Source organism: Ooceraea biroi, chromosome 10 (assembly GCF_003672135.1).
Source record: "Ooceraea biroi isolate clonal line C1 chromosome 10, Obir_v5.4, whole genome shotgun sequence".
NCBI lineage: Eukaryota > Metazoa > Arthropoda > Insecta > Hymenoptera > Formicidae > Ooceraea > Ooceraea biroi.
In genome coordinates, this window is record NC_039515.1 from 11072302 (window position 1) to 11091525 (window position 19224).

General features: G+C 39.7%; 1 protein-coding gene and 1 long non-coding RNA gene across 3 annotated transcripts in view; both read left to right on the top strand.

Annotated features, from left to right (window-relative positions):
• Window positions 1-19224, top strand: part of LOC105278579 (LIM and SH3 domain protein Lasp) — a 36266-nt gene that overhangs the window by 2740 nt on the left and 14302 nt on the right. For both annotated transcript variants that reach the window (XM_011337778.3, XM_011337777.3), the window contains exon 2: window positions 13504-13598. In XM_011337778.3, the coding sequence (XP_011336080.1) occupies window positions 13504-13598 (95 nt within the window). The remainder of the gene's footprint in view (window positions 1-13503; window positions 13599-19224) is intronic.
• Window positions 11218-11824, top strand: LOC109610919. Its single transcript, XR_002193229.2, has 2 exons — window positions 11218-11604; window positions 11712-11824. It is a non-coding gene; the product is annotated as an uncharacterized LOC109610919 (long non-coding RNA).

The window sequence follows — 19224 nt, forward strand, 5'->3', positions numbered from 1 at the left end:
TTATCATGGAAATTCTCTCTTCAAATCATATTGTGGCTCGAAGGTAATCCTATTCATCGTGTGTGAAACGGTTACGAGCACTTTTTCGAGAGACGGTGAAACGGAGGGGGAGAGCGTGCAAGATGTACCGTTTGCGTATACCGATTGCATTGCTTCGGCTGCAAGTGCATTGCTGCACACGGAGTGGCTTTTACGTGCCGATTCAGTCAACTACGATCAATGTTGCAAAAATGTAGAAACCCTTGCAAGTTCACTCGATAATAATTCTCGTTGAGATTTATCGCGATCTAATCGCCATTCAGGCGGAATGTGGCGAACATTCTTCCACTTCGTTCGCCAACCGTTTACGTGCCAACTTCCGCTTTGGTCGAGGAAGGGGAAACCTTGAAACGCCGGATTTATGACTCGCGTTTTGCTCGAAACTGTGAACGGAGCGGAGTTCTGCGCGCGGATCCTTGCCGGATCGTGTCAAGTGTTTTTATCGCGAAAGACCACGGCCTGCTGCAATTCGCATTCCCTTCCATTCGCTCTGCTAATTCAGCCGACTTTGTTCGTGTAGTGTTGCAGGCTCCGTCCAAGTCTTAAAATGCTCGTCCGATCGTAAACGTTTTTGCAGAATATTGAAACTTCCCTCACTCTGTGATTATCGTTTACGTGCAGCTTATGCAGGCTTGTGCGCGATGAATTGACGTAACGTTGTTGTTCAAACATAGTCTGCAAGAAAAGCATGATTTTGTAGCAACCGAGAGAAGGCTAGAGTCAGCGAATGATCGTTTCAGCCGGACCGCACGACAAGACTCGATCTATTTAAATCATGTCGAGGGGAAAGAGTCATTACTTATTCAAAATTAGTTTGTCGTTAGTGTGCGGTACCTGATCTTATTTCTTGCGGTCATTTCCCTGATGCTGAGACGGTTAAGCGCATTATAGCGGACCAAAACTTTTTCCACGATAGATTGCAGAATGTACCGTTCTCGTTTAGTTCCGCTCACCGAGCCGTCCTCGGTTCGCCGTGATATTCCTCGTCTCGTTTATCCTTACGCGAATGACCGATACCGCGTGGTCTCTCTGATGCATGTCGACCGAGAAAGACGGCGAGAGAAGAGAGGCAGAGAGACTCTCTCCTCTCGAGTCATTTTACGCCGAATCTTTCCTCTAAACACTGCAGGCGATATGCGACTTTGCACTACAAGTTTATTTCTCTCGCTCTCGGAAGTATCTCTAAGGCCGAGTCGCATGAATTTTCGACTTTTGCGTCAACGTGTTTTCGCGCGGAACAGTCCGCGTACTATATTTCTTTCGTTCCAATCTGCAGTTGGATATTCTATTTTTATAACGAACTTGTTATTGAATCTAATCGGCTTTCATTGCGATTTCACTGCGAGAGTGGACTTGAATAGAGACTAACTTTGTGCTAACCGCTGTTATCTAGTCATACTGTTATCTCGTCGCGCTCACGCTCGCAAATATTCATTATCTAGTGTTTAATTAATTTTTGAACTAACTGGAGTCTCGCAGTCCTCAATAACATTTTCGCTGTCCATAAAAGAAACGGTTTACTCGACGAACGGATTCATGGATTTTTGTTATCTCGTTCTGCAGCTAGGACTCTGATGGAACAGAGTACTTGCGCGAGATCAAAGTGAACGTAGGCGATATTTGAAACGTGTCTCTCTCTCGTTTATTCAGCTCGATAATAGAGGGTTAATATAAAACTCGCTGGACGAGTTAACGGGGTTTAAATCACGTGGGCGGCACTCCGCGCCGGGAAACGGGCTCCAGGCGGTTCGGCAGGAGATAGAGGAAGTCGGGATCCTAAATTTGGATGTATCGGGTCCGCGCGATCGCCACGTTGCTTTTCTAAGTCCTCTCGTGCACGTCTACACGCACGTCCATCGCAGTATGCGTCCATTTTTGGTGCCTCCCACGAAGAAGATAAAAGAAAACCTAACGTGGGGCATCACATAACACGGCCAGACTTCGTAGAAAAGTACCTCGACAGATACTATCGAACTTCAGTCGCAGTTAATTTATTTTAATGTTCACCGTCGTTCACTTTCGTGGAAAATTATTTATTCTGGAAAACAATTTATTCTGGAAACAAAGCATTTGATTATATTTACATAGATTATATTTACGTACACAGCGATATCTGTTACCGAGCGACTATATTAATTCGAACATAATACATTTTCATTCGCATTAACCCTTAGAGGGCCGGGATTTGTCCATTGAAATTTGACATTTTTTAACGTAAAATTTATGCATATATGCAACCTATAGGTTCCGTAAAGTTCCCAAGTTCGTACCTGGCTCATATATGGGCCAGTCCGGCCTCGAACGGTTTGGCAAATATTCAAAATTTTCAAATTTTAAATCTTGGTGTTTCTAAGGGTTTTTGATATCGCTAATCACGATTTTAAGATCAGATTATCGAAATTTTACATAGGAACAGTGTTGCCAACTTAAATAAGCCTAAATGAATAATAACAGTTACATGCATGTATAAAACTTTCTTTGGCGTTATCCAAAGCTAATTGCATGGACATAGAAAGTTTTGTAGCTCCTTTTTAATTTTTTTATTTTATAGTTTTATATTAGGGGTGTGATTTAGTTTTGAGGGTTTTTTTGCTCAAAAACGCATGTATTTAAATATGATAATGAATGAATACCTTAATCAAAATATTTTCCTTCATTTTCTATAACTTTTTCCCATCTTTCTGGCAAGAGATGGATTCCACCACGATAAAATCACTCTTCTTTTCAGTTGATCCATTCGTCGACGAATTTTCGCACTTCTTCCAAATTATCAAAGTGTGTATCCTCTAAAGCGTCTTGCATCGACCGGAACAAATAATAATCGCATGGAGCAATGTCCGGAGAATACGCGGGGTGCGGTAAGACTTCCTATTCAAGCTCTAATAGTGTTTCTTTCACTGATAACGCAACGTCAGGTCGAGCGTTGTCACGAAGAAGAATCACTTTCCGTCGTTTACTCGCAATTGGTGGTCGTTTTTGGTCCAATGCTTGCTTCAACTTGTACAATTCGTGTCGATAACGATCAGCCGTGACAGTCTCATGCGGATTTAACAACTCATAGTACACTATCCCACCAAATACGGAGCATTACTTTTGAACCGTGAATATTGCGTCTCGGAGTGGATGTTGATGGTTCGCCTGGATCCACCCATGATTTTCTGCGTTTCGGATTATCAAAATAGATCCACTTTTCATCCCCAGTAACAATCCGAGACAAAAGACTCTTCTTTTTTTGCCTGGCGATCAACGAAATGCAAATGTTCAAATGGCACTTTCCGATAATTCATGTCGAACCCATTTCCCTTCTTTCTGAATTTTTCCCATTTCATGTAAATGTTTCGTAACTGTTGTACGATCAACATTTAATGCTCTGGCAAGTTCTGAAGTGGATTCTGTTGGATTTTCGTGCAATAATGCTTGGAAATCTGCATTTTCAAGCTTTCTTGGTTGTCCCGAGCGTTCTTTGTCCTTCACATCAGTATCAGCACTCTTAAAGCGTCTAAACCAGTATTCACACGTCTTAATTAATGGGGCAGAATCACCATAAGTTTCCACAAGAATTCTATAACCGTCAGCCGCAGTTTTGTTTTGATTAAAAAACAAAAGCAACGCATGTCGAAAATGCTAAAGAGCTTTCGGAAGTTGCATTTTTACGATGATATAAACGCGACTGTTATTGCATCTATTGCTATAATGCTACTAAATGTGATGGATAATGTCAAGACTGTAAGAAAGAACAGTTATCGGAAACAGCTATTGGAACAAACTGACACTACAGCCATCTGTTGCAAAACCCTCAAAACTAAATCACACTCCTAATATATACCTATATATGCACATTAAACAGTTATTTATCTTATAGCCACTATAGTGGCCCATATAGGGGCCACCCCGGCCCTCTAAGGGTTAATATAAAATACCGAAATTGCATTCCGTATATGATCTACGTCACGGCGTATAAGGAAAGTAGATTATCTTTTTCATGCCCACTCATCGTTGGGTCATTTGTAAAGCGGTTTATGTACTTTGCGTGCGGACGGTTGTTTAACTCGAACTTACGCCTGTTCCCACCGCGTGTTGTCGATGTCTCGTGAAATTGCGGTTGCAAGTTACAACCGCATCTCTATCTCTCTCTCTCTCTTTGTCTTTCTCTTTCCTTCTCTTTTTCTCGGAGGAACACGAGAGAAATGGAAGAGCGGAGCGATATTAGGAGGAATTGAGGCGGGACGTATAACGTTACGCGGTCAACAGGCCGAAGACGAATTACAGCACGAGGGATAATTAAGGCGAAGGGTTTAATGGAAGAAACTACTCGCACTTGGCCGGTCTCTTCCTCGGCGGCGTGCTCTTTCGTGAAAACTCGCGGTACAAGCCGGCGGCGCTGCCTTTCTGGTTTGTTTCTCTTTCTTTGCGTGCGTTACTTTCTAACGTTCGAGCGCCTGCCTGTCGTGGTCAAAATGACCTTTCCGACCAAACGGTTATTTCTATTCTTGGATGAAAAGTACGCGTTTCAGCGCCGCGCCTCTGGTATCTCTTAGACAGGCATTCATTCAAAACGGATTTTATGCCTTCTGTTGTACGGGTGACAATTGAGATATCACACAGACAATAATTGTCTTAATTTACTCGTGTCTTAAATTACTCGCGCGACGCTTGCCCGATTATTACGGGCGACAGCAAGACTGCAAGACATTTTTGTAAAAGACGGTTTAAAGAGGCTGTTCGATACCAAGTTGCTGAAGGTATTGGTACTTGCGAACGCTGACTTATTTATTTTGAGGTATTCATATCATTTTGATTTGTGATCCACGTTGCGCAACCCGCATTCTATGCGAGCGCGCGCGTTCCATGTTACATGGACCAGTGGCGATTAATCTACGTCCTATTAGTGAAGAGCAGCTACTTGTCTGTTTCCCATCCTCCCCTCATCCCTCGCATGCCTCTAATAGAACATGTTTTTTAATCACAGCTGTTATTATTTTGGGCGTGGTCTCGAAGCAGTGCCTTGACGCATAAACGTTGCTCGCGCGTTTTGTTACTTTATTAAAACATTTATTAAAACATCTCCCCCTCCCCCCCCTCTCTCTCTCTCTCGAAAGATGATTGGAATCGCAGTGATTCTACTATCTTTCAATGTATCTGCTTTCATTATTACAAGCCACGTTTTTCTCTGTGGTATTACTATACTGTAATTGTTGCAAAAGATCTACCATGCTGGAGACGTTAATTATTTTCTGGGAATGTTAATTGTATAATTACGAGCCGATTTGTAAACGACGCGTCGTTCATATACATAGCAATAAGAATAGATTTATATAAGCGAGTCGATTATTTATCAAATCATTTTTGATAGTGGATTCTAAAGCCCGTTTTAGACTATGCAATATATTGCGCAAGATTTGACGCGATTTTTAAAGCAATAAATATTGCAGAATATCACACCCAAATTGCAAGCAAATTGCATGTGTTTCGTAATTAAATTACGCAAGATATTGAAAACGTGTTCTATTCTTGAGCAATTCTTTGTCTGCTGGCATGCGCCATGGTTTGTACGTTTCGAGATCTGTTCTTTTTAGTTGAACTGTATGCACTAATACAAGAAGTATATACATCTGTTCGGTTTAGCTACCTGCACTGGTGCAGAAAGAATCTCGAAACAGAACAAACTTTTGTTACTTGTTTATTTATGATTAATGCAAGGTTATGATAATCGTCTCGCTACTCGCCTCTGTATTATTCATTTTGTTATACGTGTTCCTCTTAATAAGCACGCTATTCCTATGTACCTGATACGTTCCTCCATGTTTTCAGGTTGTACATATTGCGTATACAAGTGCATATTGCGCAAATCTTGCGTCAAATAAAATACAAAACACAATACAATTCAACGGCAAGCAATTCTTGCAGCAAAAAATTGCCTCAAGTCTAGCGCAATATATTGCATAGTCTAAGATGGTCTTTAGAGTCGAATCACATTTACTATATCGTTCCCGACCTACGAGTACCTATGTGCATATGTGTAGCGACCGACCGACCGACCTGTAGCGAAACTGCAAACGAATTCCAAGCTGAGACTACCCGTTGCGTGGGTTTCGCATGCACGGTTCACAACAGGTGGGAGCCAATCCTAACCTGTTGCTCTTCTCTATCATTCGAGAGATTCACCGTTCCGAAGACTTCGCCATAGAATATCTTCTCGCAAACGAAGCGTTTGCGCGTGTCCTTGTGAAACTGGTCTTTATCGTTTACGTATAACTTATAAGTACAGGCTTATACACTGTGAATTGACGTAGCGTCAAGCCTGTTATTTTTCAGACATAATGTGTAGAACAAGCATGATTTTGTTGCGAATGAGAGAAACCTCGTCGACGAGTGATCATTTTAACCTTTAGGCACGTGGGCTCAGAGCAAGACTGACTTTAAATAGTTCCTCGGTATATAGGAAAATGTTTATTTTTTTGTTAACTTAAAGAGAATTTATTTGTTTTTTGTTAACGTAATAAATTTTAATTATCACTAAACTTTAATTAACCTGCATTATTCTTTGAATACCTCTTGCTTTACTTAAATTTCAAAAAAGGAAATGGAGTCATTGATGACCCATGCGCTCACTTGTGTGATTTTGCCAGTGCGCCTATTTAAGGATTAATAAGATAACGTGGAAAATTGATCATGTCGGAAAGAAGAAAAAAAAGGAAAGAATTATTACTTATTCACTATTATGTTCGCGCGTTTGCACAGTGTACGTGATGTATAATTTTATATGATTTTTTAAATAATTTCTCCACAGGCGAACGAGAACTATCGTTTATAAATCGGTTCAGTAATTCTCGAGATGAAAATACTTTATCGCACGTATACGGATGTTGTTTAGGAAAATTGTCACCAGCAACGTGAGCTCTCCTGATACTCGGCTCATTCATGGCGCCGTTCGCGTTCAATTAATCGCGGTTAAGCGATCAGACCTCTCACTTTTCTGGATCCGCTGGTTTTCAGTCATTAGATATTCCTGCTATGCCAGCGATGCGGCGCGGCATCCGGTTGTTTCCCACCGTCGATTGCGAAGGCGCGAATAGGCTGATTACGTGTGTAGTACACATACCATACGCGTGATTCTTTAAACGCGCGGGAAAAATGGGATCGTTCTTACGTTTAATGACTCTCTTCTTTTTGCGACCGATATCAATTCGCGCTGCACATAAATCGGTTTTAATCCGCGTCACAACGTTGTGTTCGGTCGAGAATGGTACACCCTCAGAAAGGATTTCTGATAACAAGACGAAAAATATTCTTGACTAATTTAATCGTATTACAAGTATAAAAAATATGAAAATAAAATAATTTTTAATTTAAATCAGTAATTTCTATTTTTCTCTCTCGAATTAAATAAGATTGTCTTACTGTCTTGAGACAAGAGTAACATGTACAAAATTATGCTTATATATTCTCGTATGTAGAATAATTTGATATTAGCGCCACTTTATAGTAGGCTTTGTCGATGTCGACGCATCATTTTCTCACAGTCGCTCGTCGACTCGGCGCTTCTGCGTCCTTTATTCCGATAAAACGGCCACTATTTATGTGTTGCAATCGAAAATCGGGAAAGTGTTTCTGTTATTTACAATGAATAAGTGCAATACTCTACAAGAGATATTAAAAGATATGGAAATGTAAGTATATACAATATACTTACTTGAGAAATAAGATTCGAGATAAGACATTTCCATATCTTTTAATATTTCTTGTAGAGTATTGCACTTATTCATTGTAAATAACAGAAACACAGAAACACTTTCCCGATTGCAACACATAAATATTGGCCGTTTTGTGCAGATTCTACAAATTCTCTTAGAAGAATAGAATAAGATGTCTTTTAGATCTGACAATATTCTGAAATCAAGAATATTTTGAACTTGCTAGAAATTTGTATCTAAATCCTTCTGAGAAAATTAATGTGATAGCACCAAGATTATTTAAATGTAGATTTTCGAATTTTCTATTGAAGATTAAAATATGCTTCTTTTCAATAATAAATATGATTGTCGCTATAGCGATGTTATTTTATGATAGATTAAAGAGTAATAGCATTAAGTCCAGAAATCTTTTCTGTGGGTGTACTAATAAGCGACGAACATGAGACGTTTCAACACTGGTCTGATTTCGTTAGTGCGATAATTTTACGGTGTTGCGAATTCTAATCAGATAAAGAGATAAGATACAAATACACACGAGGTCGTGTCTAATGCGATTTGATATGTCGCTTGATATCTTTGCGTTAGGGATTGCGCAACGTGACAGATGCCTGACTTTTGATTTTCTTCATACACAGTGATTTTTCTTTATTTATCATGATAGATCGAACGCAGGCTTCGATTCGTGTTTTTAAATTTGAATTTGAATATAAAAAATACTACAAGACGTGTCTCTCTTTCATTGAATAATTGATCATGAATTTTGTACTTGTTGAAACAAGATACTTATCTTTCTGTTTACGTTGCATTTATCGCAATTGTCGCCACTTAGTGAATAATTTATATTCGTATCTTTGCTTTACATTGTTTGATGTTTAACTTGTTAGAGTGGTTACTCAAGATCAGTTACTTGGTTGTCATTATTCCACTGACTGCCACTTACTCGACAATTCACTGCATAAACTTTCACTTTCAACAACGTCGATATAACGCCATTCTTCCGCGATTTTTAAGCGAAAATGTATTTTTCACGTCGTTGATACATGATTTACCCTTTTTAAGAAATGATAACATTTTCTATTGATAACTCGTGCCTCACCTAAGCGCATAATTAAGGTGTCTACCTCAAAGTTCCGTCAAGCGCACTTTTAAAATGCACGGCCCGTATTTTACCGTATGCCGACCGTTCTCTTCTTAATCCAGGACACCGTATATATATATACGACACGTATAAATAAGATAACTTACGAAACAAGAGCCTTGTACGGGCGAAAAACACACCAAAATCGGTGAAAGTATTCGGTCAAGAATGCCGCATTACGATGTTACTTCCCTTATGCAGATCTCTTATCTTATCTCTGAGAGATTTATCATCGCGTTGTTTACTTCACACAATTAATTTCTGCGTGCACGTTTTTTCCCCGGACGGCCGTCACGTAATTAATTGCCGCGAATCAAGCACCAACGCGGCGAGGTCGTTTTCCAGCTCTCGAATAATCTAAAGCGACGTTTCTCGCAGCTGCATATCCTGCCGATCAAGAGAACAAGTGTCGTTCGAGCAATGTGATGAGCAATGGTCGCACGATACGAATAAATTATTATATCATTGCACTCGTCACCGGCTGCATTCTGGCGTCGTCTCGCGAATTGACATCGACGACCTGCGCCGTCTAGAAATCGAAACGTGCCGCGCTTCGAAAAAGAAATTTCACAGGCGCCGTTTTATTCGACGCAGCTGCTCGCCGATATTTTACCGATTTAACGACGACCGTTTCACTGTTCGGTGAAAACTCTTTGTGCCTCGGCCTCGCGATCTCGCGATGCACTTGACCAAAGTTGATCTCTTGCCTGGATTCATGATTCATTCTTTTTCTTTGAATAAAGCGAATGTTGCAATTGATGGCCGGATAATTATCAAGTTAATTAAAATATCTTAAAATTAAATAAAAATATCTTAATAGGAGTAATGAAATTCTGTGTTTAATGAGAAAAGATATCTGTTCTCTCATTTACGATTATTTTTCTCGCGTGAATGGAGAATAAACGTATTTCTGTTCCCGGTGTAAAGTCAGCTCCGCTGCAGATTTGCAAAACCGCTTTACGAGTCCGCTCCGTTAATTTGTCCGCGCGATTGTTTTCCGGCATAAACCGCTTTCGAAAGGATCGTTAAAGCACACGTTGCGGTGTGCCTGGCAGCTTCCTGTCTGCGACGGTATTTTGCAACAAGGGAAGTCCCATGAGAGAACTGCGAACTGGTAATGCAATTGTAGAATGCAAAGTATTAGGAGTGTGATTTAGTTTTGAGGGTTTTGCAACAGATGGCTGTAGTGTCAGTTTGTTCCAATAGCTGTTTCCGATAACTGTTCTTTCTTACAGTGTTCACATTATCCATCACATTTAGTAGCATTATAGCAATAGATGCAATAACAGTCGTGTTTGTATCATCGTAAAAATCCGAAAGAGCATTTTCGACATGCGTTGCTTTTGTTTTTTAATCAAAAGAAAACTGCGGCTGACGGTTATAGAATTCTTGTGGAAACTTATGGTGATTCTGCCCCATCAATTAAGACGTGTGAATACTGGTTTAGACGCTTTAAGAGTGCTGATACTGATGTGAAGGACAAAGAACGCTCGGGACAACCAAGAAAGCTTGAAAATGCAGATTTCCAAGCATTATTGCACGAAAATCCAACAGAATCCACTTCAGAACTTGCCAGAGCATTAAATGTTGATCGTACAACAGTTACGAAACATTTACATGAAATGGGAAAAATTCAGAAAGAAGGGAAATGGGTTCGACATGAATTATCGGAAAGTGCCATTTGAACATTTGCATTTCGTTGATCGCCAGGCAAAAAAAGAAGAGTCTTTTGTCTCGGATTGTTACTGGGGATGAAAAGTGGATCTATTTTGATAATCCGAAACGCAGAAAATCATGGGTGGATCCAGGCGAACCATCAACATCCACTCCGAGACGCAATATTCACGGTTCAAAAGTAATGCTCCGTATTTGGTAGGATAGTGTACTACGAGCTGTTAAATCCGCATGAGACTGTCACGGCTGATCGTTATCGACACCAATTGTACAAGTTGAAGCAAGCATTGGACCAAAAACGACCACCAATTGCGAGTAAACGACGGAAAGTGATTCTTCTTCGTGACAACGCTCGACCTCACGTTGCGTTATCAGTGAAAGAAACACTATTAGAGCTTGAATGGGAAGTCTTACCGCACCCCGCGTATTCTCCATGCGATTATTATTTGTTCCGGTCGATGCAACACGCTTTAGAGGATACACACTTTGATAATTTCGAAGAAGTGCGAAAATTCGTCGACGAATGGATGAAAAGAAGAGTGATTTTATCGTGGTGAAATCCATCTGTTGCCAGAAAGATGGGAAAAAGTTATAGAAAACGAAGGAAAATATTTTGATTAAGGTATTCATTCATTATCATATTTAAATACATGCGTTTTTGAGCAAACAAAACCCTCAAAACTAAATCACACCCCTAATAGTAGCGTATTTCTTTTTAATTGTACGTGACACGCGTATTTTTATCACATTAAACACTAATCAATACCGTTGTTGTACTTGCTTATCGCAGGAAGACATTCCATTTGCTTTCGGAGGCTTGTTAATTTCCTGCGCGTTCTCCAACTTGGAAAGTAACGAGATGGTAGTTGCAAAGTAGACTCATTTCACAGTAGCATGAATCATCCTATGTCTTGGGATTATTACGATTGCGTTCTCTCACGATCTATAACCTTTGCCGATTCCTGAGAGCGGCCTTGCCGAGGACCTCGATACGACTACGATGGCCTTCGATTGTCCAGATTAGCTTAATATATAGCCGTTGATGCGGCAAGTAAAGCTGTACGTGTGCTCCGTCCACGGTTTATCACCGTGGAAAATCGCTGTGTTTACAATAATAGCTTTAATTTTATCTCATTATAACAATAGCTTTTTATATTTAATTTTAGCACGGTGAAAAGAACGTGGGTATATTAAATTACATGACATTGTGACAAAAGACACTGCGAAGCGATGTTGCGAACGTTGTACGGCAGCGCGAATCATAAATAACGATAAGAAATTAAAAAGGAATTAAAAGGTGAAGTATAATTATGGTGATAAATGATTTTCCATTTAGGCCATTTTTAAATTTAATTTTATACATGTTTATTCTCTGACGTACAGAAGAAACAAGGAGCAAAAGCATGAACGAGTGGTGTCTGCAATTTTTTCTTCCTTCAGAGTTAGAATTATGCCGGTATTTTTGTTATAAGCCTGCTATTAATGATGGCTTGTACATCATTATTTCTCATTTGAAACATCTTAATGCAATCTTTTGCTAGTTGCCAGGAGGATTACGGTTGATTATTCGCGGCTGCTAGAGATTGCGGCAGACATATTTGGTTCTTGCAAATGCCACATACGCTATTTATCAACGACATGAGCACGATTGAGCATAACGTGGCAAGGCATTTCGAGATCTAACTAAATGTTAGCTCGGTCGGCCTTTTCGTCCTTGGTCCTCGAGGGAAGAAAGGAGGAAAATTTTTAATAATTGCATTTTTAATCCCATTAACCTTCTGGAGAATTTTATCTCGGCTATTAAACTATCGTATTTCTTATCCTTATCAAGCCATAACTCGGCGAATCGGCTCAAAGTACATTATTGTTAGCACGTGATTATTTCTCGACGCAAAATATAAGTGTGATCGTTAATAGTGATTTATGGGATCATCAGTGGCTCTTAATCGGACAAAGGTTACCAAGATTATGCTTTCTCTGCATGTGAGACAGAAAATTTGTCGTCTCTGCTTTGTGTGCAGCGAAATAATTTCCGTTTGCTTTTCTCTATTTCTTTATTTTCAATTATTTTATTTCAGTTATTTTATTCTCAGTTATTTTATTTCAGCTGAGAAATAATTTTACATACATGCCTTATCATGTTTTTACACAGTTATCGATAATTTATTGATGACCGTTATGCAATCGTCAATGTCAATTTGAAAATCAATCACGGTTGGCGAACAATTTGGTCAAGCGTTCCTCTTGGCGTACTGTGCGCTGATTAACAATAGGCGAGAACTTTCAACATGCTCGATCATCATTTCTTAACACCTAAGCTTCTGATTCAACGGCATTATGATGATTTCACTTCTTAATAGAGCACGAAAGTTGCACTTAATTTCGACGTTTAAACACCGAGGAATATCTCATTAGCAGATTACGACCTGCAAAACGGTGATAATTACCAGATTGCTACCATACGCATTACTCACGTCGATATCGTTATCACATATTAACGCATTGACAACAGATTAATTAAGGATAAAAATGCGAGATAGTGCTACTATCGTTGCGAATAACGTCAATCATTACTCATTGATGTTTATTTGCTGTGTAGTAAAACATCAGTGCCAAAGTTACTCTTGCGGAAGTTACAATGAAAACTTTGCTGTAATGAAAATTTATAAAAATTTAAAGAAATTAAATTTATAAATTTATAAATAAAATTTATAGAAATGGCAGGCTTTCGATTTCAATTTGACTAGGCCTGTTAATTTTTATCGAAGTTCGATAACTTCGAAGCTTCGAAAAAGTAACAGTCCTAATTATGACTCGCGCCACATGCAGCCTTATTGAAAATTCAAGTATAACTGCGTCGCATGCTTTGTTCTTTCCGATCGTTTCGCTGTCCGTTTCGCAAATGTTGGGACTGACAAATCGACGTGGAATGTTAATAGCAACGTTTCCTTGTTACAGATATGGCACAAGCAATGCTTCAAGTGTCAGGGCTGCGGTATGACCCTGAACATGCGAACGTACAAGGGTTTCAACAAACAGCCGTACTGCGAGGCGTAAGTAAAATGTTACATATCCCTGTATTACGTGGTGGCTGTCGTTTCTGTCTTTTTTTCCTCTCTTTTTCTCTGTCTCTCTCTCTCTCTTTCTTTCTCTCTCTCTCCCTCTGTCGAAATCCGCGTTCCACTTTATTGCAGAAAGTTGATCCACGAGAATCGCTGTCGGCGTTGCGAACCGAGCTGTTCGGCCGTGTTTATTCTTTTTCTCTTTGTTTTTTTTTCGTCGTATAATAAACTCCTTTACGTAACCAAATTAGTCGCGGTGACTTGACACCTCCATGACGATACTTATTATCTGACAAAAACTGTAACGTAAACGAGTTCGTTTTTTTTCGCGCGCCATTGTTGCATCGTGGTATACGGATGATCTCAGACCTGACAGTGACTTGAAAGGACATTTATGTTCTCGCGGGTTTTGTTACATTTCATAGCAGAGCCTTCATAGTGTTCTGAAAAAAATAAAGTTGACTTCTGTATAGTTGGCGCCTCATCAGGATACTATACTATTAGGGGTGTGATTTAGTTTTGAGGGTTTTGTTTGCTCAAAAACGCATGTATTTAAATATGATAATGAATGAATACCTTAATCAAAATATTTTCCTTCGTTTTCTATAACTTTTTCCCATCTTTCTGGCAAGAGATGGATTCCACCACGATAAAATCACTCTTCTTTTCAGTTGATCCATTCGTCGACGAATTTTCGCACTTCTTCCAAATTATGAAAGTGTGTATCCTCTAAAGCGTCTTGCATCGACCGGAACAAATAATAATCGCATGGAGCAATGTCCGGAGAATACGCGGGGTGCGGTAAGACTTCCATTCAAGCTCTAATAGTGTTTCTTTCACTGATAACGCAACGTGAGGTCGAGCGTCGTCACGAAGAAGAATCACTTTCCGTCGTTTACTCGCAATTGGTGGTCGTTTTTGGTCCAATGCTTGCTTCAACTTGTACAATTGGTGTCGATAACGATCAGCCGTGACAGTCTCATGCGGATTTAACAGCTCGTAGTACACTATCCCACCAAATACGGAGCATTACTTTTGAACCGTGAATATTGCGTCTCGGAGTGGATGTTGATGGTTCGCCTGGATCCACCCATGATTTTCTGCGTTTCGGATTATCAAAATAGATCCACTTTTCATCCCCAGTAACAATCCGAGACAAAAGACTCTTCTTTTTTTGCCTGGCGATCAACGAAATGCAAATGTTCAAATGGCACTTTCCGATAATTCATGTCGAACCCATTTCCCTTCTTTCTGAATTTTTCCCATTTCATGTAAATGTTTCGTAACTGTTGTACGATCAACATTTAATGCTCTGGCAAGTTCTGAAGTGGATTCTGTTGGATTTTCGTGCAATAATGCTTGCAAATCTGCATTTTCAAGCTTTCTTGGTTGTCCCGAGCGTTCTTTGTCCTTCACATCAGTATCAGCACTCTTAAAGCGTCTAAACCAGTATTCACACGTCTTAATTGATGGGGCAGAATCACCATAAGTTTCCACAAGAATTCTATAACCGTCAGCCGCAGTTTTCTTTTGATTAAAAAACAAAAGCAACGCATGTCGAAAATGCTCTTTCGGATTTTTACGATGATATAAACACGACTGTGATTGCATCTATTGCTATAATGCTACTAAATGTGATGGATAATGTGAACACTGTAAGAAAGAACAGTTATCGGAAACAGCTATTGGAACAAACTGACACTACAGCCATCTGTTGCAAAACCCTCAAAACTAAATCACACTCCTAATATAAATTACAGCATCCTATTGGGACATTTTTCATTATTGCGTAGCATTATTTAATGGCACATGATGCACAAGAGTGCAGCTGGACGTTGGCCAGGACGTGCGCCTGACACTCGCGGGAGAAGGAAAGCGCGACATTGATTCTAGTGATGCTAATAACCGAGTTCGGACGCATCCACGTGCACGCGAGAAGTAATAACGCGACGTTTAATATCCGGTAAACAACGGGCGCGGAGAGGAGACTCGTGCACGCGAGAAGAGTGTGAAAGCGGAATAGCGAGCGAGCGTTCGCTCGCTCGCTCGAGATTGCGATTCTCTGATGGTTAAACGCATGCCAGGCGTGTCGACGCAGCGAAAGCGAGCGAGCAAAGCGAGTCCTGCGGTCTCGGGATAATGCAACGATTGTCGCGTTTCCTCCCTCCGAGGTTGCGAGGAACGCGCCGAGGACTGTTGACTCTTCCGACGAGACTGAAACGGGCTTGATGGGAAAACTATAAAGATAATGCTCATCATTACGTTTATCTTAATTAGGATCAGAATACACGCGTCACGATGTCGTGTCGAACATGAATCACTCGTCGACACGATTTGGAAGTAATTAGGACCGTCGGGCGGCAGAACGAAATTAACTCGGAGTTGCGGTTAATTTCGTGTCCCCCGACGGAAATTAATTGCTCTCTTCTTTTTCTCTGCAATGGAGAGCCGAGGGGGAAGCGCGTTGAGTTTTCTAACGCTTTCCTGTGATGATCTCCTGACATTCCGTATTTTTTTTATTACTGTTCTTTTAATAGCAGTAAAATATGTAGTTGAATATGGTACCGTTGATGGAGTAATTTCTCATTGCGTTTTAAAAGTAGGAAACTTTCCAAGCCGGAATTTAGGTGCTCGGACGCTTTCAAAGAAAATTACAAAAAAAAGAAGAAAAAGAAAAAAAATAGAGGAAACGGGAAAAATGTTCGCAGTAACGGATCACCCAGTTCTCTTGATCGGAATCCTCGCAATTCGATTTACCGTGGACGATCAGACGTCCTGCGGCTTGTCGCTGTCCGTCTTCGTTTCTTCGTATCGGTATGCCACGTTGCACCGAGAGACACGTCCGTGACTCGTACGGTATTCCGTTGTGCATCGCGATGACGAAATCTCCGAGTCGCGATTCGAATCTGCATTTCTCTCCTCTTACGTACGAACCTCTCCTCTGCGCGCTCGCACCGCGCGATAATGTGCTGCGTAACGACGAATAATTCGCTCGGGACGCCTCGATCCTTTCCCGGCGAGAAAGCGCGCCGCTCGGCACATTCGAAAGGAAAACGCAATCCGCAAGTGCGGAAAAATATTTGATCCCTGTAGGATGTAGGATACGTTAAAAGTATACGTTGTAATTGAAAAGAACGCGAGTTCTTCCGGATAATTTAATACCTTTGTATCTTCTTTCAAGCAACCCGCGTGCACGGATTTCATATTTTATTGCTTAGTTAGAAAGTTAGTAGTTATCCAATGTGGCGGCGTTTATTATCTGTCCGAGATATTCGTTTCTCTGGAAATTAATCAAGGAGGAAATGGGCACACAAAGCGTGCGGAGTCGACGACGCGGATGCGATTAAATGTCTCATCGCAGGAATTTCGTATTCCGCGATAGTGACGGGGTATGTGTCAGCGATGCGTGTTGAATCAGACGAACACTGAATAAGCAAAGCGGAACACGTGTGAGTCGTGATATTCATTCAGTCTGGGTTGGTTATCCCTCTTATGTTTCCCTTACGCTATCATTTTATCTCTCTTGCTCATTATCTTGCTGCTGTATGCATCAGTCTCGATTATCTCATCATTTTAGCCGTTTGTACACGCAATTTAGCCATTATTTGCAATATTCTACGGATTGAATAATAATGAAACATTGCTCGGCTTAAGATGACATTTTACACAATCCGTTTTTTTATTTCAATAAAATTTGTTATTTTATAAAATATGGAACATTTAAAAGTACATCTTCGCCTATAAAATCTTTTATAATTTCTCACATCACGCTTCGTATTTATTTTATTTATTACAATTATTGAAACACGATGTTTCGGAGAATTATTTTAGCAGGTGTAATTATTTTTACGGTAATATAGTTTAACAATATTCTCTCTGGAGCATTTTACGATGGTAATCCCGTTAATTCTTACGTATCTCACAATTTCTCTTCCACGTTTTGTCTCGACTCGAAGCGGTCTGTTACGAGTGCAGCCAAGCACCGTTTGACGCCAACTCAAAGCGCCGTTGCCACAGCTCTCGCTCGCCTATCCGAGATTATCGACCCGAAAAGGGAATATCGCGAGTTAAGTAAAGTGGTTCTTTACGGATATAACGTTACGATTAAATGAACACATGTTTCGAGTTCTCTGATCTCTTGATACGTACGTACACACGCACATTATTGTGCGTACACGTCGAATTTAAGCGCTCTACCGGAGAGCAAACGGGAACACGTGTGAGTTTATGCTTTTTCCAGTTCGCTTTTTCTTGCTTCAACATTTGCGCTCCCTCGTCGTGTGACTCCAGTTTTCGAGACCGATTTGCTCAGTTGGACGCGAATGTGGAAAGTACTTTTTTAAATATTTTATTTCAAGCTGTGTATGCATGCGTGTGTGTATTTGTAAGTTGAATTTGTATTGAAAGCTTAATTTTCAAGATATCTGACACCAAAGTTACAAGTTTACGAACAGACAGAATTGCTTCAATCAATAGCTCATTAAAAATAAATAAATAATAAATTATGTATTTATATAATAATAATAAAATATTGGAATTTAATAAACTATTTATAATAAAATATTGGAATTTATTAAAACAGTTGTATGAGATAAAGAGCGCGATTTTTTGAAGATTCTACCAATCGCACTCTTTTAGACTTTCCTCATTTTTGTTTAGTCGCGTGCTATCTTTACATGTCGACATACCTTCCTGCCAAATTTTAACAAAATTGTGCGAGTGATATCATCTGTGATCGTCATCGGTTCAACGCGCGGCTGACTCATTTTTCTCAACGGTTATTTTTTTAGCTATTTAGAGACCGTCATCTCGCTTGCGTTTAAACATTGAAAACATTTTTTTGTATTTAGAGGAGAATCCCCTATTATGAGATATGCTCCTAATATGAGATAATGGGGTTTCTGCTAAACTAGTGAGCACCATCTGTTAGTTCCACCATGAACTTATTACTCTTGGTGTAAAATGTATTTAGTGAAAAATTCATTGTTCGTTATTGCGTTTAGCCTTTGCAAGAAAAGGTTTGTGAAATTGTGAACATGTCAAAGGAACTTGAGGTAAGTCTTTAAACCTTGTTTATTATATAATAAAGAAATGGTTGGCAATAAATTCAGTATGCAATGATAGAGTAGAATCGTAGTAACAGGAAAATACGCAATTTGTTGAATTGCTTAATTGTAGATGTTAGATTTCATGATCGCGGAACCGCTAGGCGTGTGGCTTGTATAATGAGACATTCAGGGTACTCTTAATATGAGATCATTATTGCTCGAATATGAGGATTATGTAGTGTAATAAAAAGAAAGAAAATACTACTTAAGGTTAAAGAAAAGTTAATACGAATTTATATTACGCAGTTTTGTGTATTTAATTTTTATAGAATCTGACTATGGAGGTTAGAGATACGAGGAAGCGTTGACAGTGGAATCGTGAAGATTTGGCGGAGGCTGTGGTAGCAGTATTTTTATAAAACTATCTAATAAAGTTTTTTAATTGCAATACTGATGTATTTTGCACTTTTAACACCGATTTCTCGAGGTATCTTATATTAGGAGCACACTTTCTGGATCCTGCGTAAAGCTCTTTTTTCAAATTTTTTTAATTTTCAGAAAAAATAATA